The sequence below is a fragment of the Balaenoptera acutorostrata genome, chromosome 2 (assembly GCF_949987535.1).
Source record: "Balaenoptera acutorostrata chromosome 2, mBalAcu1.1, whole genome shotgun sequence".
In the NCBI taxonomy this organism is placed as follows: domain Eukaryota; kingdom Metazoa; phylum Chordata; class Mammalia; order Artiodactyla; family Balaenopteridae; genus Balaenoptera; species Balaenoptera acutorostrata.
This window is the reverse complement of record NC_080065.1, coordinates 139,013,797-139,040,753: the sequence shown is the minus strand read 5'-3', so window position 1 is coordinate 139,040,753 and position 26,957 is coordinate 139,013,797. Positions and strand designations below refer to the sequence as shown.

General features: G+C 45.1%; 1 protein-coding gene across 5 annotated transcripts in view; it reads right to left on the bottom strand.

Annotated features, from left to right (window-relative positions):
- GALNT10 (polypeptide N-acetylgalactosaminyltransferase 10) overlaps positions 1-26,957 on the bottom strand; it is a 226,443-nt gene that overhangs the window by 107,039 nt on the left and 92,447 nt on the right. For 2 of the 5 annotated variants that reach the window (XM_057541241.1, XM_057541242.1), the window contains exons 2-3: positions 7,374-7,476; positions 4,611-4,749 (exon numbers count right to left, since the gene is read on the bottom strand). In XM_057541241.1, coding sequence (XP_057397224.1) covers positions 4,611-4,749; positions 7,374-7,476 — 242 coding nt within the window. Of the gene's footprint in view, positions 1-4,610; positions 4,750-7,373; positions 7,477-24,259; positions 24,347-26,957 lie in introns of all 5 variants that reach the window. The other 3 variants (XM_057541240.1, XM_057541243.1, XM_057541244.1) reach the window with 3 other exon arrangements.

The window sequence follows — 26,957 nt, the reverse complement described above, 5'->3', positions numbered from 1 at the left end:
GGTGCAGCTTCTGGAGGAAGCAAATGCAGCTGGCGCAAACAAACAGCTCCTTGGTCCTGTCCTTGACAGGCTGTTGCCAAAATTCAGTTTGAAGGAGTAGAAGGCAAACATAAACCTCAGCTCCTGCCAGAGAAGTTGCTTAAGCTAAAAGCAACAGGAGGGACTGAGTGGCTTGACTGCTCTAACTTCTTCACACATTTCTGCTGTCAAACTGCAGGAAAGATTCTCCCACCCCACTTCCCCTGGAAAAAAAGAAAAGCTCTTCAAGACATCTGTCAACTCATTTATGAAAAGTCGGCTTCCCAGTGGGATAATCCATGTGAGACAGTTTCTTGCACTTGAGTAAGCAATTTGAGTTTTTATCTTATCAAGATAAGTGCTGCTATTTGCCAGTGTGGACTAATAAAGATTAAAGAGAGTTAATTCTTAACTTTCAGGTATTATAACATAATAGGATATTCTGGATAAGATTCCATTTCTCCTTGGTTTGGATCTTTCATATTTTTATTTCCTCTTTTTCACACCATTGTCCTTCTGCTTTCTTCCTTCCCTTCTTGATGTTTCCTTTCCTGTTCACCAATCATGCCTTAACCCTCCTTCCCCTCCTTTACTGTTGGTATTTCTTCTTCCTCCTGCTGCTCTTCACTGCTCTTCTACTCCTCTTCAGCTCAGCTTCAATGCTCATTTGCCCTGTGAGCCTACAGGATGGAGTGTGCTTAGTTGCATGCTTTTCTTTCCAATCCATCCCAGAACACTTTGCTTTTACAGAGACCTGCCCAACCAGGAAATTCCTTTGAACTCAGTGCCTTTGGCTTTTCTCAATAGCTCTTCTTAACTTCTGCCTAGAATTCCATTTGTTGAAAGGTGCCAGTTGTATAGGTGCCAAATATTTGAGGTCTTGTTATGTAATCAGAAACTTGGATATTTTAAATCAGGGAATTTTAGCAGTGCTCTAGTGCTTAAATGAGTCTTAATGAATACATATTCAAGGCTTAAAGCAAAAAAAACAAAACTTTCATGTGAAAAAATTAACAACAAACTATGGCAAATATGAAATGGATGTTTATAGATGTTCATATTAAATTGCTTCTTATCAGAGCAATGTAAACAATTTTCTTAGCTCTGCAAAATTCCACTGTAGCCCCTTCCCTCAAATTGTAAAGTGAAGCAGCTTAATGATTTTATAAAATCCATCTTTACCATAAAAAAAAAAAAAAAAAAGTCAGCTTCCACAACGGGATTCTAAAAAAGGGTGGGTGTCAGGAGCGTTGGATTTAGCGACATCTTTTGCCATAACTTGGATACTGGTTGGGTGGGTGGGCTGGTAATACAGGAGAGCCTCAGGCTCAATTCACATCCACCCAGAACTGGGCCTCCTCCCCTTAAACCCAAACCCTGAACCTCTCTGCCAGGTTGGTGAAGCCTATCATCACTTCTCAGAACAGTGTGTACAACGAATAAAATAAAATAGATGCGCTTGTAAAGGAAACCAGTTAGACTGAAATACTGTTATCAAAATAATAAAAGAATTTGAAATAGAGTCATAAATGTGCTTCTTCATTAACACATTAAATGACAAGATCTAGTGGAAGTTCTAAAAACTACCTTCATTCCAAAGCAGTGATGAGTATCTGTGACATTTCGAGATATCTGTAAAGTGATGGGAAAGTAAATGATTTCTTTTGGCGAAAATATCATAGGTGCTTCGTTGCCTACACTCATAACTGAAGGGAACACCAGATTTCAGTGAGAGGTTCATGAAAAGAAAAATGCAATGTTGTTCTCATCCAAGTTTACAGACCCTCCTGAATTCTATTCACAGACCTATCTGTGGGTCCTAGGACACCTTGATTATGAAGACCTTTCTTCTTCTGGGCTGTCGGGAGAGAGCACTGCACTGGGAGACAAAAGGGTTTGTTCCCCGCCCCTGGCTCTCCCTCTAACAGCTGGGAGACTCGCCCCTTTAGTTGTTAAGGCAAAGCACCGTCTTGCTTAGTCCTCTACGTGCAATGTCCTCCCGCAGAGGCTGGTGTCGGGTGGGGGTGTCCCCTGGGGTTCCAAAGCACCCTGTGCCCACTCCCTCACTGGTTCTCACCTGTGGTGTAATGACCTGTTCCTGCCATCCATCCCCCGCTCTTGCCCAAAGCAGCAATAATGACTCATTTATCATTGTGTTCCTGGTATTCAGCACAGGGCTTGGTACACAGAAGACCATGAATATACATTTACTGGATGAACAGATGAATGAATGGATGAAAGCATCTCTCTCTCACTGTAAAAATATTCCTTATTTCACACCAGCAGTTCTCAACCCTGGCTATATGCGAGAATCACGTTCTGAGATTTCAGAAGATCCTCAGACCCAGGCTATCCCTCCAGAGATTCAAACTCCAGTGGCTGTGGTAGGGCCCCAGCTTTTGTATTTTTTTAAAACCACCCCAGGTATAGCCAGAGTTGAGAACTTACAGAACCACAGAGCAGTAGCTGAGGTGAGAGAATAATGCTCCCAGATGAAACTTCTTTCCCAGACTTAGAAAGATGAAATTAGTGAAGAATTCTGAACTCTGCGAGGGGCTAAACATATAAATTGAGTTTCTGACCCTCAGAGTCGGGTCACGGTTCTGAATCCAACAACATCAGTAATAGCTGAACTACATTCTCAGACTTAGGTGTCAGACTTGACAGTGAAGACCATGAAATGAAGTGCAACCCCCCGAGCAAGCCCTTCAAGGCCCTCGCTCCCTCCCCTCGCCGCAAGAAATCCTTGCAAACTGGGCCCAGTCCTGGGCAAGCAGCACACCTTCCGGGTGGGGATTCCTAGCTGTGTGCTTTCCTCATCTACAAAGTGGAGATGATAATAAACACGCCAACCTCAAAGTACTATTGCAGGAACTGAAAGATGTAAGCGGGCAGAAAGCATTTTTGTAAGTAGCCACACATGCTATCAAGATTCTTTATTTACATTCTACCCACTGAGGCCTTAGAGGTGGAAAGACCTTATGACTTACGGATTCTAGGTCAGACTCCCTGCATGTAAATTCTAGCGCCACCTCTTACCAGCTGTATCATCTCACGGTAACTATTTAACCTTTTTTTTTTTTGGCCTCAATTCCTTATCTGTAAAATGGTGATAATAAAGGTACCTATCTCATAGGGTTTTTGGAAGGTTTGGCTGAATTAATGCACTAAAAGTACCCTTGGTTCTGGGGCTGGTAGATGCAAACTATTACATTTAGAATGGATAAACAACAAGGTCCTACTGTAGAGCACAGGGAACTCTATTCAATATCCTGTGATAAACCATAGTGGAAAAGAATATAAAAAAAGAATGTATATATAAAAACTTCAGCTTTGCATCGGAATCCCCTGGAGGGCTTGTTAAAACACGGACGGCTGGGCCCCTGTGCAGAGCTTTTGATTCCGTAGACCTGGGCTGAGATCCAGCAATGAGCATGTCTAACAAGCTCTTAGGTGATGCTGCTGTTGCTGGCCTGGGAACCACACTCTGAGAACAGCTGGCTTAGAATAATGCTCGGCACACAGTAAGTACCTAATAAGTGTTAGCTGTTATTATCTTTTCCCGGCTTCTAACTTCTTAGTCCCTGAGCAAAACAGTTTATGCTCCACTTCTACTCAGTACCGCCTTCGTGAAGAGACAATTTTGAAATCTTCTGCTTGCAGTGGTTCCCAAAGTGTGGACCCCACAAACGTCACGTGGAAGCTTACTTGTAATGAAGTTCTTGGGCCCCGACCCAGATCTACTGAATCAGGGATTATGGGCGTGAGGCTCACGGTCCTGTGTTTGAACTAACGGCCCTCCAGGTGATGCTAATGCACAGCAACTTTAAGAGGTACCCCTCTGCTAGAAAATCACCATGACCACTACAGTACTCCTATTAAAAAGGGGAGGCAGGATGGCTTAAGATCCAGAGTATAGTTTTTGCTTGAACTGGAGCTCAAGAACTGGCTCAGCTTCTTAGTGTGGCCCTACATGAGTTATAATACCCCTTTAAGCCTCAGTTTCCTCATCCGTAAAAATGGGCATCATCACAGGACCTACATCACAGGGACCTGAGACAATGCAAACGAAGTGCCTGACACACGCTACCTGTTCAAAGAATGTTAGCTGCCACTGTTATCTTTATAATCATTATGATATGTCCTCTCTCAAAGTGAGTTGAGATAGCTTATAACCAACATATAGATGTATAGGTGCACAGGATAGCTAAAATAAAGATTAAAAAAATAAAAATGTCACACACAGAAGGTGGAGAAAGGGAGGGTTGAAATGGCTGCTGCAACTGTCTTGCAAATTGAGGTCTGGACTTCCCTGTGGGCCAGAGTCAAAAAAGGAAATATAGAGGTCATGGTTTCCGCTGGTTGAAAAGAGGAAGGAGACCAGCTCTTTTGGAGAGACAATATTGTCCCTCGGCCACACCTGTTCTAAATTCTAGGAGAATCTGATCACACGAGCCTGTGCACGAAGGCCCTGGGTAACAGGAGGAAATCTCCTCTAGCAGTGCTTTATGTACCTTTTTCTTTATTTCATTCTCAACAAGAGCCCAGGGCAAAATCCTTAGATCCCAGAAGATGAGAGATGTTACACTCACTTTGGGTGCCGAATATCAGGGAGAGAGCGATTCAGGGAGATTTTATCACTGACGTAAATGTTAAATCCATTTTCTCGGTATGCCTGGTCCACTCTCTCAGCATCGGTCATGGGGAAGGGCCTCCCTTGTTCTCCGTTTCCTAGGCGCAAAGAGCAAAGTCAGCGTTGCCAATTAAATGGAGTGGGGAAGGGAAGATGAAAAATATGGTTAAATCACCAAGATAGAACTTTACACTTGATATACAGTGTTCCTCCAGATTTTGCAGGGCTAAGGAGGGGAGGGGAATGAGACTCAGCCATGGGCGTATCATGCACTTCAGACCTATTCTCATGTCATCTCCCCAGCAAAGCTGTCAGGGTAGGCATACGAGCCCTCATTCTACAGACAGATAAACCAGGACTCAGAAAGGCTATAAAACCAGGTCTCTGGGCTCCTAAAGCCCATGCTTCCCCAACTCTGCCAGGAGCCCCAGTCACCGCTGCCCTTTAAGTCTGATCACCTGGACGGGAGGCCAGGTCACTTGCCTATGAGCTGATCAACCCTGGGCCAGCACTACCTCTCTGAGCTACATGTACCTTGTTCCTGTCTGGTACCACACCACGCTGAGAAAGTCAAATGAGAGGGTGCATACATGAAAGCTTTCTGTAAGCTATAAACCCTATAAACCACGTGGGGGAATACGATGATTACTCTCCAGGCAAGGCAAGCTTTATACATAAATCAAAATTGCCACAAATGATAAACGATGTTTTGATTTTTTTTTTTTTAAGCCAGCAAACAAATTAAGATTTGCCTAGCCTAGGCCTGGATTGCCTGAAAAGTGTTGTTTTGAGCAATGGATTTGGGTGGATCCAGCACCAGTTTTCCTCTCTCTTTACAATCCATCTGGGGAAAGAGTCCCTGATGCTCCAGGAAATTACTCTCTGGGTTCCCAGGGTGCAGATGGTACGTGGGGATGTCCCCCAATCCCTGCAATAATAGCCCAAGCATCTGCCATTGCCCAGGGTGTGGAAGAAAGGGTAATAAAAGTCAGGTGATTCAACATCACCTCACCTTCTGGAGCCCGTGGAGTGAGCAACACCCTGTTTACTTTGCAAAGCAAATGTTGACAACATCAGCTTGATGACAAGGTGCAAGCAAAGAGGGGAGACCAGGGGTGGTGTCTACTCCAATCCAGCCCAACGACAGAGAGGACTCCGCCACCTGTAACTTGCATTGCTCTGTGATAAGACACTGCTGGCCAGTGCCCAGTACAGATCCCGCAAGGGACACAAATGCAACAGGCAGAAAAAGAAGAGCAAAAGCATCTGTTCGGGCGGGGAGGGAAGCTTCGGGAAGGCAGTGCAGGGGAGCGATTCAGAGTTCAGGCCCTGGAGCTGGGCAGAGTGGAGTTTGAAGCCCAGCCCTGCTGCTCCCAGCTGTGTCACCTCAGGAGCACCTTCAGCCTTTCTGCGTCTTGAGTTTTGCCCTTTGTATTCCCTGGGATGAGAAGGTTCAATGTGATGATAAAGGAGGGAATGCAGGGCAAGATGCCTGGCACACAGTGAGTGCTCAACACACGCTGGTTATTATTACTCTCAATAATGTCGCCACTGCTTACTCTTTTCTGGCTAGTTAGCCCAATGTTCTAATAATTCCGGTATAACTGCCTGGAAAATCAGCTCTTTTCAAATGTTTCCTTTCTTAATTTAGGCAGCACCCGTCCCCCCTTCATTTTAAATCACTGGCATATAGAAAAATGCATGTCCTGTCTTCGATTTCCCTGACCATCAGTTGTTACATCAGCTCTATTCAGAGCCTTATTGTCATCTGGTTTTGTCACAGTATAACTTTAAAAAAAAAAAATCAATAGTGGTGGGTACCTCTAACTGAGATAAAAATGAATAAAATACAATCCCTTATATTTCTACGGTGCTTTCCAGTATTGTAAATTATACTTTACTTGTCACCTTCACAACAACACCCTGAGGTTATCAAAGTAGGAAGCATGAGCCCCGCTGACAGAGGGGGAAACCGAGGCTCCAGGAGTATGGAATTTATCTGATGGTCACGTGACTGGTAGGTGGTATCTGAGCTGCTCTCCTGGCTCCTAGCCCAGGCTCTCTCTCGAGATGACTCGCCACATAATTTCTGCACCACCCCACCCCTTCCCAACTCTGCAGTGTAACAGCAACAGTTCCAAAGGCTAATTAGGCAAAGAAAACTTCAGCTGAAGCCCACTAGATTCATTCAACCTTGTGGCTATGGTGCTGGGTAGGGATCAACTCAGCCCTCTAGACCTGAGTTCAAGTCCCAAGCCTGCCTCTTTCTCACTGTGTGACTATAGGCAAATTACCCCACCTCTCTGAGCTCCAGGTCCCTTCTCATCAAATGCGCTACAAAGGTCGGTTAGGAGTTTCACCAACAAAAGTGTGGACCTTGGGCCTTGTTCACCATACGCGTTCAATAAGTGTTGGCTCTTATGATTACTGCTCCTCATTTTAGTGGTAAAATATCTTCGAGGAGGGAGACATTTTCTATCACCATAGAGGTAGCAGGGCAAAGTCCCGAAGGCAGTGGATCTGGTGATGTGAGTGGAGAAAGGGGTCAGCTAACAGGTGAAGCGGGGGATCCCAGGAACCAGGGGAAGGATGATGGCAAACGGACAGGGAGTCAACAGGAGGTCCAGATACCCCCGTTAAACACACACATTCGCGCGCACACACACACGCGCGTGTGCAAACACTCTCCCAGGGACTGTCCGTGGATGCCCTGCTCTCGTACCTACACGCTGAGCATCCCTCTTGATGGCTTCTTTGTCGTGCCAGTCCTTCAGCTTCTGCCCATCTCCCAAGAAAAAGGTCTTCTTCTGCTGATTGTGTGAGCCCTAAAAAAAGACAAAAACTGTGAAATAGAAGAAAAGGGGAAATAAGTTTAATAACAGAGACCCAGAAATTACACTGCCTAAGGGAGCTTTCAGTATTGACTGAATGCCTGTCATCATTGGTTCATTTATTAATTTCTTCAGTATAGCTTTGTTAGTCCTGTTCCATGCCAGCCAGGTGTGCAGTTCAGAAAGATGACACACAGTGTCCACCCTCCTGGAACTTACAAACCCGCGGCAGAGAAGACAGATGGACAGACATTCCTTTCATGGAAGAGAGAAAGAGGTAGGTGTGATGCTGTCCAACAGAAATATAATGTGAGCCACCTAGGTGAGCTGCATATGTAACTTTACATTATCTAGTATTCACATTTAAGAAATTTTTTAAAAACAGGTGAAGTGAGGGACTTCCCTGGTGGTCCAGTGGTTAAGACTCCGTGCTCCCAACGCAGAGGGCCCGGGTTTGATCCCTGGTCAGGGAACTAGATCCCGCATGAAGAAGCTAAAGATCCCATGTGCCACAACCAAGACCCGGCACAACCAAATTAAAAAAAAAAAGGTGAAGTGAGTTTCGATAATATATTTCATTTAGCTCCATATACTCCATCTAAAGTATTATCATTTCAACACACAGTGGAAAAAAGTGTTGAGGTATTCTACATTCTTTTTTTTTTTTGTACTAAGTCTTCAAAATCCAGTGTGTATTTCACACTTGTGTTCATCTCACTTCAGCCTCATTCCAAGTGCTCAAGAGCCATAGGTGGCTACTGGCTCCGTACTAGACAGGGCGGAGGCAGGGAATCTTGGGTGAGAGGTCTGGAGAAAGTGCTAGAGGACTTCACTTCTGCCTGGGAGAACTGGGGAAGGTTTCATGGACATGGGGGTCTCTGGGCTGGGCTTCAGATAAGCGAAATGAGAGGCAGGCAGAGCACATGGCCTGGGCATAGACTTCCAGGTGCAGGTGGAGCACGGCAGGGCTGGGCTGGGCCCAAGGAGCACAGAGCACAGGAAGAGAAGTGGGGTCTTGGTCATCTCTGCAGTCCCAAAGAAGGCCCAGTCCCAAAGAGGGGGAACAGCTGTCAAATGTGTGTGGAAGGTCTGAACAAGCACTTAGATGGCTGAAAGAAAACAGGAATATATAGCAGCCACAGGAGAGCAGTCCCAGGGGCTGGGAGAGGAAGGCATTTATTTTGTGTTCCGGAAGGTGAGCCCATGCTGGTGGGCCCATTAGGAAGCAGTTTCCCTAATTAAAGGAGGCTGCATTCCAGTGTCTGGGGTCATCAGAAGGTGCCAGATGCTTTCCCACGCCAGGAGTCCAGTCTAAAGACTTGGCCCCGGGGCTCAGTAAGAGTCTTCCCAAGGTAACACTGCTCCACACGGCTGTTTAAGTGCCTGTGTTCACCTACGTGAGAACAGCTTTCCACCTCACCTTGCCCATTAAAAACCCCGCACACCTGTTCTTGCCACTGTGGCATGCAGAATCCACTAGTCCTATTTCCTATATAATTAACTAGTCCCTGAATGCGTGGTGTGCTGGAACATTAGCACTCACAAGAAGCCACTGGAATAAAATCATCCTCACTCCTGTTTATTAAGGCTCCGGCTGATTCTCGCATTAGCAGATTTTCCACAATGGCTCTAAAGATAATAACAATCCTTGGCATTCCCTCTCCTACAGACCTCTCTGAGTTGCAAGAAGAAAACTCTGAAAGTGGGCCTGCCAGACGTTGTGGTCAGAGAGGGAAAGAAAACTGCAAAAACAAAGGCCACGTGCCTGCAAACAGTTCTCGGGGGCTTAGAAATCACAGGAGCTGAGCTGGAAGTTCCTTCAGCAGGTTTCAACTGTGGTGAGCTACATTTCTACAGGAGACCCTTCGGTGCTGCCTTGGGAAGGTGAAGGCTGAGAGTAAGAGCTTGACTCCCCTCCTTCAATCAGACCCGCAATGCATCTGTCTGTTTTTTATACCGGGGTTCCATGTGGGATTTCATTTTTAAAAGGTCCCCTGTTAAAAACAAACTGACAATCAAATCTCTGAACAAGCGAACACATATACTTGGAAACTGAGCTGGGGCCACTGCCCTATTTCACAGACAGGGAAACTGAATCTTGGAATGGGTCAGGGATCTGCCCGAAGTAAATATTCTACCTCTAGATGTCAGGATTGGTCGGTCAAGGGCTGGTTAGCAATCTTTCCTCCAGCCCTCCCTCCCAATTCCTTCTCCCTCTTCTGCTACCCAAAGACTGGGAACTTCCACTGACGACGTTAGGTCACTGGTGGACCTAAAGAGGTTCTGCAAACCGTGGCTGCCTTAATGGGAGGAACCAATCTAAAGTGGTTCTCAAAACGTGAACCAGAAGCATCCACACCGGTTGAGAACTTGTTAGAAATGCGGATTCCCAAGCCCTGCCCAGGAAGTAGCAGCAGCAACTCTGGGGGTGGGGCCTGGCAATCTGGGTTTTAATAAGTCCTCCAAGAGATTCTGATGCACACTCCCGTTTGAGAACTACTGGTCTAGAATGAAGGAGGCCATAATCCTGCCTCCCTGTGCTGGTCAGGCTACACCTGGGCTATTGTATCCAAGCTGAGCAGATATTCATCATCAAAGGTCACAAAAACCTTAGATATGATCACTGGCAAACACAATCTGGTGGCTTCTGAGGATCTTTTTTTTTTTTAACTGCCAGCATGAAAAAAATGGAGGGATTTCTTATTGTTTTATCAAGATTCATTGGCTTCTCCTGAAAACTCAAAAGACACGTCAATGCTCTGACCGAGCTGGGCCAGCACATGGCTCTCCACTTTGCCACAGTCCCCCGCCATTCTTTAGTGCATTTCACCTGGCTCTCATCTCTCACTTGTCTTACTTTCCTGGCCCCAGTGAGTTTGCAACAGGCTGCCACATACAGGTATGTATGAGGAAGATTAGAAACTGTGTTGTAGGAGGACTAGGAGATGGGAAGCCGTGGGGGACACAGGAGGCTCTGTCTTGTTCTCTGAGGCCCTGAGGCTAGCGTGAGTGCCAAGGGCAGAAGTTACTGAATGACTGAGGGATTAGTTTAAGGTAGAGAAGAAATTCTAAAAGTTGGACTGGTATTAGGATGAAACAGGGGCACTTGGAAGAAGATAGAGGAGGCCAGGAATAGGATGCTCTCCTGTTCATCAGGATGTGAAGGAGGGGACTCAAATGAGGGGTTAGGGCTAGCGCTTCTCGAAGTTTCCTGTGCAGTATGATCACGTGTGGATCTTGTTAAACATGGATTCTGATATAGGAGGTCTGGGGCTGGGCCTGAGACTCTGAATTTCTAAAAAGCTCCCAGGGGGGCTTCCCTGGTGGCGCAGTGGTTAAGAATCTGCCTGCCAATATAAGGGACATAGGTTTGAGCCCTGGCCCGGGAAGATTCTACATGCCGCGGAGCAACTAAGCCCGTGCGCCACAACTACTGAGCCTGAGCTCTAGAGCCTGCAAGCCACAAGTACTGAAGCCTGCGTGCCTAGAGCCCGTGCTCCGCAACAAGAGAAGCCACAACAATGAGAAGCCCGCACACTGCAACGAAGACTAGCTCCCGCTCACCGCAACTAGAGAAAGCCCACGTGCAGCAACGAAGACCCAACACAGCCAAAAATAAAAATAAATAAATAAATTTATTAAAAAATAAATAAATAAAAAGCTCCCAGGGGATGGCTGATGCTGCTGATGCCTGAAAAACACTTTGAGCAGCAAGGGTGAGGCGACCTTTACAAGGACATTTCAAGAGTCTAAGAGTCCAGAAAGGACACTGTTTCCTCCATATGTTTGTGGAAGTCTTCTCACACTGCTGGGAACAGGGCACGGCGTTGAATCTCACAGCTGTGACCACATAGAGGTAAACTCCCTTGAATGAACAGTGAATTGCTGAACCAACAGGGTAGAGAATTAAGATTCCAAAATTCTGGGAGTTTCATACTTAACAGCTTCTACCACCTCATTGCCTTTGCCTTAATGATGCATGTCCCTCTGGAATGATCTGCAGAGGTGGCCTGTTTTAGGTGGTCTCATTAGTTCTTATTTCCTCCCTAAACTAAGAGGACTTCGGAGCTTGCTGCCATAGGGACTTCTGCATGTCTAAACATGTTACTAGGGGGGTCCTCAAATAACCAAGCTATGCAGCTGCTCAGAAACAATTAGTCCACCTGTCTCCCATCTTACAGGTGGGGAAACTGAGGTCCAAAGAGGCCAAGCTACCCAACCAAGGCCACATAAGCAGGCCAGAGAATAAGAGCTATGTTATTTGACTCCCACGCTGGGTTTTAGTGGAGAGAGCCCTTGTAGTGTGGCCTTGGACAAGCTACAAGAGTCACAGGCACCTCGATTTTCCTACCTGGAAAATAGAGACAGCACTACCTGCCCAAAAGGTACTTTCAGATCAACCGAGAAAAATCACAAACTGTGTTATTGGGAGCACTTTCAGAGTTTACACATAGAATGTGGGTACCAACTCCTTTAGGATTTTAAGAATCTACTGTAAATTGACATCTCATCAAATCACCTTGATACAGGACTCAAATGTTACTATACAGGTTTAAAAGATTTCCAATAATAGGTCTGAGCTTTTGGTCAGAGAAGGAGTTGGTTTCACTCCTAAAACCACTGAGCATTCAGAGCCCAAAGGGCCCTTAGAATCCTATCCAGAAACCTTTATGAAAATTTTGATTAGGAGTCTCTGACATCCACCCATGGAAACCCCACAGATAGATCATTCCAACTATTGCCAAATATTTACTGAGATCTACTCTGTGCCAGGCACTGTGGTAGGCACTGGGGATACAGGCATGACAACACAGATCCCTTGTAGATGCTAATGGCTTTATAGTCAGATCAGTCTCTCTCAAAGGATGGTTCTTGGGAGACCTGAGCTCTCATTATAGATACAAATGCCTGGACCACACCCTGAACCTATTAAATCAACATATCTGGGCGTAGGATGCCAGGAAGATGTCTTTAAACACATTCCCCATGTGATTCACAATAAAGGTGGAAAACCACTTGTCAAAATCCAGCTGCCTCACTTGCAGATACGAAATCTGCGGCTAACAGAGTAGAACAGACTTGCCCAAAATCCCATAGTTTGTCAGCCCCAAAGACCAAACCAGATCTGGCTGTTCTCTCCCTGGGTTAGACTGTGAGCTCCTTGAAGGCAGGGGCACATCTGTTTTGAGCTGTCACTGTGTGTTCCTAGGTCAATACCTTAGGCCCTCAGTAAATATCAGGTGAATGACTGAATGAATGATTGCTCATTAATGGGGCAGGAAGTCTAGTTGGATGATTCAGAGCATTCTGATTCCAGAGACAGAAAAACTTAGGTTTTACTCCCTGGGCAGGTGGACCCCAGTTTCCTTGACTGATAAATAGGGAAAACTATCAGAATAACCTGCAGGTTAACCTGCACCTGAGAGGATGAACTGAACTCATCTATACAACGCATCAAGCTCAGTGTCTGGCACAAAGTTAGGCCCCTTCGGTAAAGGAGTGCAACTATTAATACGTTATTTTTGGAGAAGGATTACGATCTGGTGTATGTGATGGTCATATTTGGGGGAAAAGGAGAGAGATGGGAATCTAATAATAAAACTGGGCACCCTGCAAAAGGAACCTATTGAACACCTGAGCCAATTCAACTGGCTATTGCTGATAAAAGGACTTAGAGAGTTTCCTCATTAACAGCAGGTTATGTGCCCATGTGGAAATTCGCTGTTCTTGAGGAAAGAAGAAAGTCCTTAGTTAATAGTGGCATTCTACAACAGAAACAAATGCCACAGACCTTTTGCAACAAGAAAAACATGAACAATGCTTCTCAAAAGACAGCGATTCTTATGCAATGGCAATCACTTAATGTTATGCAAAAAAGCATGTCTGGGTTTCAATCCAGAGGTAATTTTAAGTTTCTTTAATTGTGCAGACTCACAGATTTGTCTATAAAAGCCGTGATTATTTTCCTTCAGCAACCATCTTCTGCTACTTTCCTTGCCCTCTGTTCCCAGATGTCCTTTTGCTACAGGAAGCAGAGAGGTTGGGAAGGAGCACAGGGCAAGGGAGGCGAGGGAGAGTGTGGGGAGGAGGCTGGCAGAATGATTGTGGAAATCACATTAAACAGTAAATTGGAAATGGATTCTGACTGGCCGCTCTAAATAACTGCTTCTGGTATCTGCATGCTTTTACTTAACATTCCACTGAAAGAATCGATTAGTGTTCAGACACACACACACACACACACACACACACACACACAAATGGAATTTTAATCTTTTGTTTAATCACTATTTAGCGTGCCTGGCATCCTTTGGAGGGAAGGAAGAAAGGTGGTGAAGTGAGCCAGCTGTATTCTGCCCAAGGAGAAAGGTCTGTTAAAGCACATACTCTAATCCCAGCGCTGCCGACTTGGCAGCTACCGCTCAGAGAGGACACTTGTCTCTCTGGCTGAGCTGGCTAGTGTCTTCAAAACAATGGGAAAAGGGCTGTATGTTCAAAAACGGCAATGCGGAAAGGAAAACTGAGCAGGGCATCTGCTTCATCCAGGGTCTGAGGACTATAACGGATTAGATTCTGCTGCATATTTTAGGATAGCTTCCCTGCCCCCAACCCTCCTCTCAAATAACCCTACAAAGGCGCTGGAATGATTTTGCTTTGAGGCTTAAATGACTCCATGTAATTCCAAACATTTGTTTATCTGCTAAGTAGATTATTCTAATAACCTTCATACACACACACACACACACACACACACACACACAGATAACACAGCAAATCATTCTCTTCAAGGTTGCCTTCAAGGTTATCCTTCAAAGAGGGCCAGGGAGGACTTAATTTAGCCAAAAGCATAAAGTTACTGTAAGCAAGGGAGTTTGGACAACTGATAAATGTACTCTCTTCATGAGTTTCGAGGACATAAGCTGAATTGTTTTATTTCTTCATTCACCTCATAAAAGAGGATGACTCCACTGAGGAATTAAGGACCTACTATGTCCAAAGAGCTGTGGAGGAAATAAAGAAAAATAAGATAAGTCTTGGCCTCAACAAACAGCATGGATATAAGAAAGGAAAAAACACACAACACTGTATGTAATGTGAGTGCCTTGAAAGTTGTACAGATGAATTCTAAAGCTATTTACAAGAGCCAAAGGTTAAATTCTACTTAAGGCCATCAGGGAAAAATTCCTGCAGAAGCAAGGTCTTTGACAGCTGCCTGAAAGGATGGGTAGGATTTTGACTGGGGGGATGGAGCCCAGCTGGAGGGGAAGCATGTGCAAAGAGATGGAGGTTAGAAAGTAAGGGACCTGTTTCCTTAGTGGCAAGGAGAGTGATTTGGCTGGGGTGAGTGGGATGCAACAGAGTCAGGAACAAGGAGGCCAGGAAGTCTGGACCAGAACCTGAGGGCCTTACATTTGAGCTGTTTGGCAGGTGGGAGCCACAAAAGGTCTTTGAGCAAGGAACAGGCTGGAGTAGAGGTCTAAGAACAAAATGTTACTACTTATCCACCTGTAATTAATCTCAGAGTCCCCCTCTTCCTGGGATAGATGCAGAGAGAAACACGATTTTGTTTTCATTCAGAAGCAATGTACCCTCATTGTAGGCTGAGGACCGCTCTCCAGCATTCCAGAAGTCAGACTGAAATGAGCTGACCTAAGCCCAGCCCTCACCTGGTAGGCCGCTGTTCTGAGAAAACCTACCTTCCACTACAACCAGGACCAAGCAGTATGAGAAAACAATTGCCCCTAAAGGGCACTGTTTATGAATGGACAGAGACACTATAACCCAGCAACCACAAGACTGACAACGTCGGCCGTGGCCACGTCAGGCAAGTCCTGCTGTTTCACCCAGGAATCAGGCGTGTCAATTTTCCTCGCTCCGATAACTCTGTGGTCTCAACACCAGGATGTTGGAATCTGAAGTCTGGGCGGGGCCCCATTCCCTAAGAGGGTAAGGTCATTCACAAATAGGAACCCTTGTTTAAAAAGGCTGATGCTTCGCTTTCAAGGGCAGAAGCAACCCACTCGTCCAATTCACCCTTTGTTTTGTACAGATGGCTCTAGAAAAGGTCATTCGCTACATACGGTGTGAAAGCTCATTAAAAGACTTTTTAAACAGCAGAGAGAAAAAGAGCCAAGATGTTTGTAATACCTACTATCTAAAGGGCAAATGGAGCCTTCAGTAACTTTTCTCTTTCATTCTAAAAGAATGATTGCAACTTGTACCATTTTCTTCAGAGGAAGTTTCCTAAGGGTTTATCACCGGAAAAACAAACAAAACAACAACAACACTGATCATCCGACAATGTTCATTTGGGTGTCTCATCCATCCATGGGTCTATCCACTTACATGTTTAATGAATACAAGCACATGCCAGGCTCCGTGCTAGGTATAAAGAATACACTGGTGAGCAAGACAGATAAGGGCCCTGCTCTCACAGAGCTTATAGTAGTGTGTGTGGCAGAAGGGAATATAGACTTTAATCCAGAACCACAAATGAATTTAAATAGTTACAGTGGCCTGTGCAGAAAAGAAGGATACATGGTGCAAAGAGAGTCCCTTTCTTTCAGATCAGATCAGATCAGGAGGGTCTTATCCAGACAGAAAAGTCAGGAAAGCCTTCCCTGAGGAAACGGATGGAGTATGATTAGAATAAACTCAGCAGAGAGAGGAGAACAGAGCATTTCAGACAGAGGGTGAAGTGAAGATGTGCAAAGGCCCATATTTGGCTGCGCAAATATGAAACCGGAGGGACTAAAAGAAGATCGGGGTGTGTGTTGCACAGAGAAGGAGGGGAAGCCTGGTGGGGATGAGAGGTGGGCAGGGATGAGAGTTTTGTCTTTCCCCAGAAGCGTTTGGAAATGAAGTATTTTATAGAAGGAGGTGGCAAGATCAGATTGCATTTGGAAAGCTCTCTTATAGCCACTGGAGAAAGGATTAGGAGGCCAAGAGGAAGGGCGGAACACAGGGAGGAGGCTATCATCACAGTGGTATAGGCAGAGATGACGCCAGTTTAGGCAGGAAGGTAGAAACTGGGACGGACATTAGCATTTTTTTTTTTAAATAGAGTCACGAGGGTCCTGCAAGTCTGCAGTCAAGAAATGCAGCCTCAGGACTCGGACACTTGGGTGATAAGTTCATCTTGAGGGTCCATAGGCCCAAGATGCCATGGATGCAGGTGGGGCTGACCTGGGGCCTGAGCCCAGATCTCCCCTCACCCAGCCTGGTGTTTGCTTCATTACATGTTATTTTCAAGCTTTAATCCTGTTCATAGACAGCAAGTCAGGAAATCAGACCTAATAGCACTGTATCATATATATAGTTAAAGCTTCAGGAATTCAGTGACACATGGTCCAAAAGAAAGAGAAAGAAATCCTAACTAGAGAGGCTGGTGATCCTCCTGTCCCCACGCTCAGCGAGCCTGTATCCTGGATGATGTCCCCAGGGGCCTAGTTCCCTCTGGCCTCTGGTACTGTGAGCACTTTGGTGCCGAGTGAGCCTACTCTTGGAAGATAAGTATTTTCATTACCTCAGAAGGCACCGTGATGACTTCAACCAGAGAAATAGTCATCAGTTTTAATGCTGGAGGAAAAACTGCCTCAGTTGGGCTTTTTTTTTTTAAATAAATTTATTTATTTATTTATTATCTAATTTTGGCTGCATTGGGTCTTTGTTGCTTCCCGCGGGCTTTCTCTAGCTGCGGCGAGCGCGGGCTACTCTTCGTTGCGGTGCGCAGGCTTCTCATCGCGGTGGCCTCTCTTGTTGCAGAGCACGGGCTCTAGGCACGCGGGCTTCAGTAGCCGTGGCACGTAGGCTCAGTAGTTGTGGCTCGCAGGCTCTAGAGCGCAGGCTCAGTAGTTGTAGCGCACAGGCTTCGTTGCTCCGCGGCATGTGGGATCCCCCCGGACCAGGGCTTGAACCCGTGTCCCCTGCATTGGCAGGCGGATTCTTAACCACTGCGCCACCAGGGGAGCCCTCAGTTGGGCTTTTGAGAGGTGGTTCGTCTTTATATTCCATGGATGATTGTCAAGGGTGATTCTGATTTTACGTTATTTTCACCTTAAGTGGTAAGTTTATTATAACCTAACCCTTGCAAAAGATGAGACTTTACTATATCATTATTGTCATTACATCCACTTTGTAGATGACAAAACTGAGGCCTGGAGAGAAAACCAATATGAAAGTGCTCTGCAAACTGCCAACCACCCCATGCGTGTAATCATCACAGCTAAGAGTTCCTACCACACGTCGGCCCGCTGCTCCCCACATCTCAGTGCCTGGAAAGGTTTGGGGAGCACAGTCTGCTCTCAGGAAAGCATGACTTGTGGAAGTGAATCATCCTTCTGTGCCTTGTTCACGAGGAGTCTTGAACAACCACAGGCAGCCTGCTAAAAAGTGCTCTTCTCAGAGGCTCGGCGAACGGAGCATAACAGAGGGTCATTACATTGCTCTGCAGAGCGGATGCAGACTGGTCAGGAGAAAGGCAGGCAGAATTGGTAAGCTGAACAGAAGGCAAGTTCCAACCTTTCCAGGGACCAAAACATGGCTGCAAACACACCCCGTTAGCTGGGGAATTAGGGCTGAGCCCCCAAGTAATAGAATAGTTGCTCTATTAATAGTAATAATTAGCTATAATCCCCTACATTCTGAAGACAGCAAAACAAAGTCTATAAAAGCACTTGTTTTGGAGTCAGAAACACCTAGGCTTGTGTCACGGTTCTACAGTCACTAGCTGTGCGACCTTAGGCAAATTACACTGTTCTTCCAAGGCGTGGTTCCTCGATTGTAAAAGGCAGGATATTAACAGTATCTAACATAAAGGTTATCGTGAGAAGTAAAGCTCTTAGCAGTGTTTGGTATTTAGGAAGCACTAAAAATCATAGCTACCATTATTAGTTATTATTTGGATAGCACTTTGCAATTCACAAAGCATTTTTTACATATATCATCCCATTTCTTCCTCACAATCACATTAGGATAAAGGCAGGCATCACCAACCTATTGTAATACTTTTCCTTATGGGTCCCAGACTCCGAGAATCCTTCTCAACACTGTGCTCCAAGCGGCCCTTACCAGTTAACCAGTGTTGGCCAGAGGACGGGACCCATCTACCGCGCCTGCCTTAAGCTGGAAGAGTGAATTCCCAGGTACACCTGGTAGGTTGCAGTCTGCTGGTTGATTTCTTCAGGCTCTCTTGCTGCTCGCTGCTCGCAAAGGTTCCCCAAGCAGGAGGAAGTGGAGAAGCAGAAAGTGACGGATGGTTGGCCCCTCCTCTGGTACTGGCCTCCCCTCATCCACAGCTGCTAGGACCTTCCCCTGTTCCAGGTCTCAGAGTCAGAGAATCTAGACGCTGAGTGGGAGGTTAGATGCTACCTCCTCTGATGGTCCACTGGACCCAGTAACCCTTTCTTTGTTACGGCACATGGATGGTCCCTGAGCCTGGCTTGGGTGCTTAGAGAATGGGAAGCTCTCTTCCTCCATACAGGTGACTCCAGTTATTAGAAAATTCCTTCTGGGCTCCCAAAATTCTTTGGGCTCCTTCCTGGCCCCCAAGGAAAGTCTCTGACTGGACTATGATCCTGGCCTCCTCGACCTGCCATCTCGGAACCTCTGAACTCCTTTCCTCTTCTCCATTTCTCCTGGGGTGTAAGCCACAAAGGACTCTCTCAAAGCCCCTGAGCAGTTCCCCCACCTCCCCCCTCCCCTACCCCCATCCTACTCTCACTCTGGCATCCTAGTTCTTAAATAACGATCTCTTACTTGTACAGTGCCCCAGGCAGGATTCATAAGGTGTAACCACAATGGCACAAAGGATGGTTTTCTCAGAATGCACCACTCTGCTATGAAAGTAGCCTCTCCGGCAGAAATGAATCCAAACCCTCAGGCAAACCTTCCCTGACCTCCCTGACTAGATCACAGTCCCTGAGTGTGTCCCTGTAGCATCCTTATGGCTCCTTTGTGATTTCACATTCATTCAGGTGCTTATTTCATTACTGCCTATCTCTCCTCAAACTGTGAGGTCCATGAGGGTAGGAGATAGCAATTTTTGTTGACCAAATGAATGAGGAGACATCTTTTGTTTTATCTTTTCTAGATGAAAGAAGGTCATCCATGATTAGACATGTCTAATATAGTCACAAGGATGTAATACCATAAGGGGTTCTGAGGATTAACTTTATCCTCTGACTAAACGGCTTCAGGTCAACTTAACGGGCTATAAAAACTAAAGAGAGCTGGCTCACCTGATCCTAAAATGATCTGTAAAAGATGCAACCAACTTTGAACTCTGCCACCTTTTTCCTCCTTTCATTTTGTGAAATACAATTCATATTTTATAGCAAGACGAGAAAAATTTAAACATAAAAAGTCTTCTCTGCCCTTTGGCCTCCCCTCTCCCAGCACTGTGTATTGTGTATCTGCACTGTGCATTGTGTATCGACCAAACCTCCCCCGTCTGCTGGAATACCTGCTCAACCATAAAGAGCAACATTCTCCTACCATCAACAAGACAACTCCTTAAAAGATAACATTCCTTCCTGATTTTGTAAGGGGGTCACACAACCCCCCAGGATGACGCTTAGATCTGGATTATGTAAAGTGTCAATAATACATCATTTGATACACAGCCCCCTGTCTCAGAAAACTTATATAACTGTGCGTTGATTTCTAACTGGCAAAACAGTTCTCAGAGCTTTCTGAGATGCTCTTCCCGGTTATAATCCTCAAATTTGGCTCGAAAAAAATTTTCCAATTCTTTCTTAGATCGACTGATTAATTTTTCGTCAACAATTTTCAAGTTGTTTCCTTTCTGGATTCCTACCCTTTAGGTTGTGGCAGAAATTGCTGTTTATCCCCCAGCAGCTGTTCCCTTTTTCTTCCACAGTAACAGAAATTTCAGCTGGGAATATGACTTCTCAGAATAAAGATGATATTTCCCAGACATCCTTGCAGCTAGGTGTGGCCCAACTGGGTTCTATCCAAAGAGATGTGGGTGCAGGTGTCGTGTGGCAGTCCACGGAACCTACCTGAAGACATCACTGGTGGGCACCTTTTCCTTCTTTACTCCTTCTATCTTGCTGTCTAGAATGCAAATGCCACCATATTGGATCACAAGATGAAGGTCCATGGCCTAGGGATGGTGAAGCTACATGTGGGAAGAAGCCTAGGTCCCCGAGGATTTTATGAAGCAGAACTGTCATACCAGCCCTGGGATGCAAACCTCCAGACTTTTAAGTGAGAGAAAAATAAACTTCTTTTGTGTTTAAGCCATTCAAATCTAATCTCAGCTGATACAAGCTTCTTTTCTTGAGGCCTGAAATCCTGAGAAGCAACTTGGGTGTGGTGGAGAGGACCCTGAAGGAGAATCCAGAAGATCCAGGTTTCAAACTCGTGTCTCTGCATTTATGAACAGTGAGACAGCAGACAGGTCCCTTGTCTTTCTAGGTCTCCATTTTTTGACTGCAGAATGGAGGTCAAACAATATCTGTCCATGACATGATTATCTACATTAAAAAATCCTAAGGAATCTACAAAAGCACTAGTAGAACTAGTGAGTTCAGCAATGTCACAGGATACAAAGTTGTCACATGAAAATCAATTGTATTCCTAAATATCAGCAACGAAATGTTGGAAATGGAGATAAAAATATCATTTACAATGGCATCAAAATACTAAATACTGAAGGGATAGATTTAATGAAACTATGCAAGACCTAGTCACTGAAAACTATAAAACACTGCTGAGAGAAATCAAGGATCTAAATAAATGGAGACATATATCATGTTTATGGATCAGAAGACCTGATATTGTTACGATGTCAATCTTCTCAAAACATCTAGAGACTCAATGCGATCTTTGTAAAACTAACATGCAACGGATCTAGAAGAATATGCCAAAACAATTTAGAAAAAGAGGAACAAAGTTGGAGAACTTAATACGTCCTAATTGCAAGGCCTGCTCAAGGGCTACGGTGACCAAGAGAGTGTGGTACTAGAGCAAGGGAAGACATGTGATCAATGGGAATGGGGTGGAGAGTCCAGGTATATAATCAGCTGATTATAAGCAAAGGTGCTAAGGAAATGCAATGGGGAAAGGATGATCTTATCAACAAATGGTGTCAAAAAATTAGGTATCACGTGCCAAAAAACAAACCTCAACCCTTACACCTCACGGCATACACAAAAATTAACTCAAAATGGATAACTGACCTAAAACATAAGAGCCAAACTATAATATTTGTAGAAGAAAATATGTGAGCAAATTTTAGTGACCTAAGTTTAGGCAAAGGTTTCTCAAATAGGACACAAAAAGTGTAAAATATGGGTAGGTTGGAATTCATTGCCATTAAAAGCCTTTGTTCTTCAAAGGGCAAGCCATGGGCTGGGAGAATATATTTGCAAAACAGGCATTTGATAAAGGACTTATATTCAGAATGCATAAAGGACTCTTACAGCTCAACATCATTAGTTATTAGGGAAATGCAAGCCAAAACCACAAGGAGATACCACTTTACACCTACCAGGAGAGCCATAATTTAAAAAACGGAAAATAACAAGTGTTGGCAAAGAAACTGGAACCCTCATGCATTGCTAGTGGAAATGTAAAATGGTGTAGCCTCTGTGGAAAAGTTTGGTGGTTTCTCTAAAGTTTAAATGTAGAAGTATCATATGACCTAGCAATTCCACTCCTAGGTATGTAACCAAAAGAACTGAAAGCACAGACTCACACAGATATTTGTTATGCCAACATTCACAGCAGCATTGTTCATAACAGTCAAAAGGTAGAAATAACTCAAGTGTCCCTCAATAGATAGAAGGATTAAACAAGATGCAGCACATACATACAATGGAATAGTTATTATTCAGCCAGAAAAAGATTAACATTCTGAAATATGCTACAACAAGGAGGGACATCAAAAATATTATGCTGAGTGAAATAAGCCAGACATGGAAGGACACATATGATTCCACTTATATGAGGTGCCAACTAAAAATTGGCACTCGCCATCTGCCTCTATAAAGATGAAGTCACTAGCCACTGCAGCCACTGACCTTCAACACAACCTGAAAGCAGTTCAGGGTGGAGATCAGGAATGAGGCACTTGGTGCTCTGGGAAAAACTGGCAGAACAGGTCTTCAGGTAGATAGTTACAGGAGAAGACTTTACGAGCCTAATTCTTGCATCTCCTCATATCTAGAATAGCACTAAAATAATTAATGGAGACATCTGCTCCTCGTGACCAGCGCTACCTTTTGCAAACGTGTGTGCTTGATTGCACGTACCCCGCTTCACCCAAATCACATATATACTGACTTCCCCCCGCAACCCCGCCGACCTCTTTGGAGCAGTTTCTCGGAGCAAACTGAAATGCTATCTCCCAGGCTATAGTCCTCATTTTGCCCCAGATAAAACTTAACTCACAACTCTCACATTGTGCTTTTTTTTTTTTTTAGTCAACAGAGGGACCTAGAATAGGCAAACTCACAGAGATAGAAAGCAGAATAGAGGTAATGGGTAGGGGGCAGGAAGGGGGAGTTATTGTGTAAACGGAGTTATTGTCAGGGATGATAAAAAGTTTTGGGCGTAGTTGTAATGGTTACACAGCGCTGTGAATCTATTTAATGCCACTGAATTGTACCCTTCTGAACGGTTAAAATGATAGATATTATGTTATGTATTACCACAATAAAAAAAATTATACCTCCCTCCTCCCTGCACCCCTGCCCTGCCTCACCCACAAAAAGTAATCCTTCCAATTTTCAACCCTTACATATTCTCTCTTGGAGATACATTAGATGTATATTAGCATATTAAAGGCTCCGTGAAGTCTCACAAAAAAGAAAGCTGCCTCACTGTTTAATCCAGCATTTCACAAATTTATCTGATGAGAAGTCCCCCCACCACCCCACCACTCCCTTCAGCTAGAGAATGATTAATATCCTCGGGAACCCATGGACCTCAGTTTGCAATGCTATGCTAATAATGACAGGGTTTATGAGTGAGAACACAACAGGGTTCCTCCCCTGTGCAATCAGTTTTCTGGGTTTTTCTTTAAAGCACATAGACATGGAACAACTACAAAAGATTTCAAGTTGACATACTGATTTGGAGAGAAGGAAATAAAGTTTATGATAATATCAGATTCTTCTAAAAGAAAGCTTCAGTCAAGTGTGGAAGCATCTGCCATCCGTTTACTCATCTAACCATTCATTCATCTATTCATCTAATGATTGTTTATTGTGCAACTACTATTTGTTGGCCTTGGGTTAGGTGCTTCAGGAAGTAACATAAAAGAAATGTTTTTTGTCTACATCAAAGGCCAGATTTGACACCATTTCATTCTAAAAATTGCTACTGGAACCTGGGAAAAGAATTATTCTCCCAAAATAATTGTTCTGGGAACAGTGCTGCAGAGAGCACTGGGGCTGGGCATTGAAGGATGAGCCTAATGTGGGCTGGTGAAGGTACCACAGAAGCAAAGGTGATCAGGTTGCCCAGAAAGTTTCCTCTTTTGCCTTCTACTCACACAGAAGACTGCAGACTGTTTTAGACGCCTGGCTTCTTATAACTCTGGTTAATGGACCACTGTACATTTTCCAGATGGTTTCTCACACATAAATTTCTCCAAAAACCTTTGCTTAGCTTGAGAAACAATGGAGTTGAAGTCGGGAGGGGGTTCTTGTTCTTTTCGTCTGGAGAATTTAGTAAGATTTCTCAGGATGCCTGTGGTAGACAGACTGAAAGAGTGGCCCCAATCCTCCAGCCCTCCCTGTGTCCATACCCTTTGCAGTGGGATCCTCTGGCTCCTCCCACCGAGAGATGGAGTCTGTTTCCCCAGCTTCTGAATCTGGGCAGGCTTGGTGACTTGCTGTGGACAAAAGAAGGAGGCAGAAGTGACAGCGTGCCAGTTTTGAGCCCAAGCCTCTAAGACCTGCACTCTTCCACCTTCGTGTTTGTTCGTCTGTCTCCTCAAAGGGAACAAGCCCAGGCTAGTATATGCTAGAAGGAGGGGAGGGGCAGGTGGAAGAGGAACTGTGTGAAGAACAACCGAGGTTATACCGGACTAGCTGACAGCCGGCCAAGCCCCAAAGATATGAGAGCCCAGCAAGGCCAGCAGAGCCGCCCAGCCCACCATGGCTGGTCCGAGATGCATGAGACAGCCCAGCCGGGACCAGAGGAACCACCCAACTGACGTGTAGACCCATAGCAATAAAACATGATTGCTGTCTGAAGCCCCTGAGCTTTGGGGTCGTTTGCCATGTTGTATTGTTTGTGGTCATAGAGCGATAAAATGACTTTAGAGAGGATTCAGAAGATTCAGTTCAGTTCTGTGTTTGCATCCAAGGCACCAAACAGAAGTGTAACTGTTGCAATCCTGCCACCCTGCCTTATTTTTAAAAGATCCCAATTATACCTGTCTTACAACGCTCAGTTCAAATACCACATCCTCAAGAAACCCTAATTCTATCCCCTTCCACTTACACAATAATCTTCCCTCCCACTGACCTCTCATTGTGCCCTCTCTACCCTTCTCCTTTTGGAAGTTAGCCCTTAAGGTCTCAAATTACAGCCATTTGCATACATGTCATTCCTCTCTACTGGGTCCTAAACCAGAGCTTTCAAACTATCTGTGATGAAGAACCACTTCGTTTTAATTTCTAATTCATCGCGAACCAAACCATCTGTGGCAGGCAGGATTCTAAGAATGCCTTCCAATCACTCTCATCCTCTTACACTCCCCTCCCCTTTGAGTGTGGGTAGAACCTGCGAACGTGATGAGATCTTACTCTACTGATTACGTTATGTGGCAAAAGGAGATTATCCAGCTCGACATAATCTAGCCACACAAAAAAGAAGAGTTTTCTCCATCTGGCAGTACATGAAGTCAAAGTGACTCAACGAGTGAGAAGAATTTGATGTGACATTGCTGGCTTTGAAGATCCAGGAGCCATGTGTGTGGCTTCTAGGAGCAGAGAGCAATCCCTGGCTGACAGCCAGCAAGGAAATGGGGACCCCTACCTACAACCACAAGGAACTGAATCTGCCAACAAGCCGAATGAGCCTGGCAGTGGATTCTTCCCCAGAGCCTCCAGACAAGGGCCCAGGCTGGCGACACCCTGATTTCAGCCTTGTGAGACCCTGAGTAGAGAACCCGGTTGAGTAAACTTGGAGTCATGACCTATAAAACTTTGAGCTAAAGAATGTGCATTGCTTTAATACAGTAAGCTTTAATAAAACAAGTTTGTGTTCATTGTTACACAGCAACAGAAAACAAATACATCTCCATATAGAGTGGCCAATTATATTTTCCAAAGGCGGCTGCAACAAAACCTTATGTCCCACATGTTCTTCTAGAACCTTTCCACAAGCGCATTACGAGATGGGATCTAGATCCCCTCCCTCTGAAGTTGGGTAGAACTTTGTGAATCCTTCAAGCAATGTGACTTCTGAGACTAGATCATAACAAGGCCATGCACTTCCGCCCAGCTCCCTTAGGACAGTGGCCAGTGGAACCCAGCCATGCTGCTCAGAAGACGCATCCTCGTGGAAAGGCGACCAAGGCACCCGCCTGCCAGCTCTGTGAGTGAGCCATGCTGCAAGTGGACGCATGGGCCCCGGTGCAGCCACCCTGTAGGCACTGTGTGGAGGAGAGGGGACCTGAGCTGCCCACCCCTGCTCACACTGTAGATCTGTGAGCAAGTAAATGACAGCTGTTGTTTTAATCTACTAAGGGTTGGGGCGGTTTGTAAAGCAGCAATAGTAGCTTGAATGAGTACGCAGCTTGCGCCTGTAACTCACCACGCGTTTGACAACACGTGAAGTGATCCATATCTATTCAACAAAGCACGTCCGCTGAGCACGCACTTGGCTGTCATGGAGAAGTCCAACTGCCATAAAAGTTTCTAAATGCTTGTCTTCAATTTCTGTGTTTATTGCACTGTGTACTGGCGCCACTCTGCAGTCTACACTTGGGGCGGCCTGGCTGTAAAAGATCTCTGGGCCACACCCATTCTTATTCTTCTCTGCATCCTCCCAAATGCCTGGTAAAATTCCTGGAAATAGCAGGAATTCGGTAAAGGTTTATGGACTGAATAGAACATTCAAAGAAAGCCAAGGCTGGAAGCTCAACTCACTCATTTTATAGATGGTAACGTGGTGGTCCAGAGAGATGAAGGGATATACTCAGGGTCATGGGAGGAAAAAGTGGCAGAGCCACAGAATTCCTGAAACCTTCTAGCCTAGGCTTTGCCAACTCAACTGCCTGCAGGTGAAGCGGGGTGGCCAGGTGTAAGATAATACAGAGGATGGAGACTGGTGAAAAGTTGCCAAGTGATGGTCAGTGAAAACAGATGCTCAGTTTTTAAAAGAGTCTGGAAAATTCAGATTTCTGGAGACTATTTCTTGACTTTTAACATACTATCTGGATAAACAAATATGTTTGCACGCTAGATTTGGTCCAGCGGGCCACTCATTTGCAA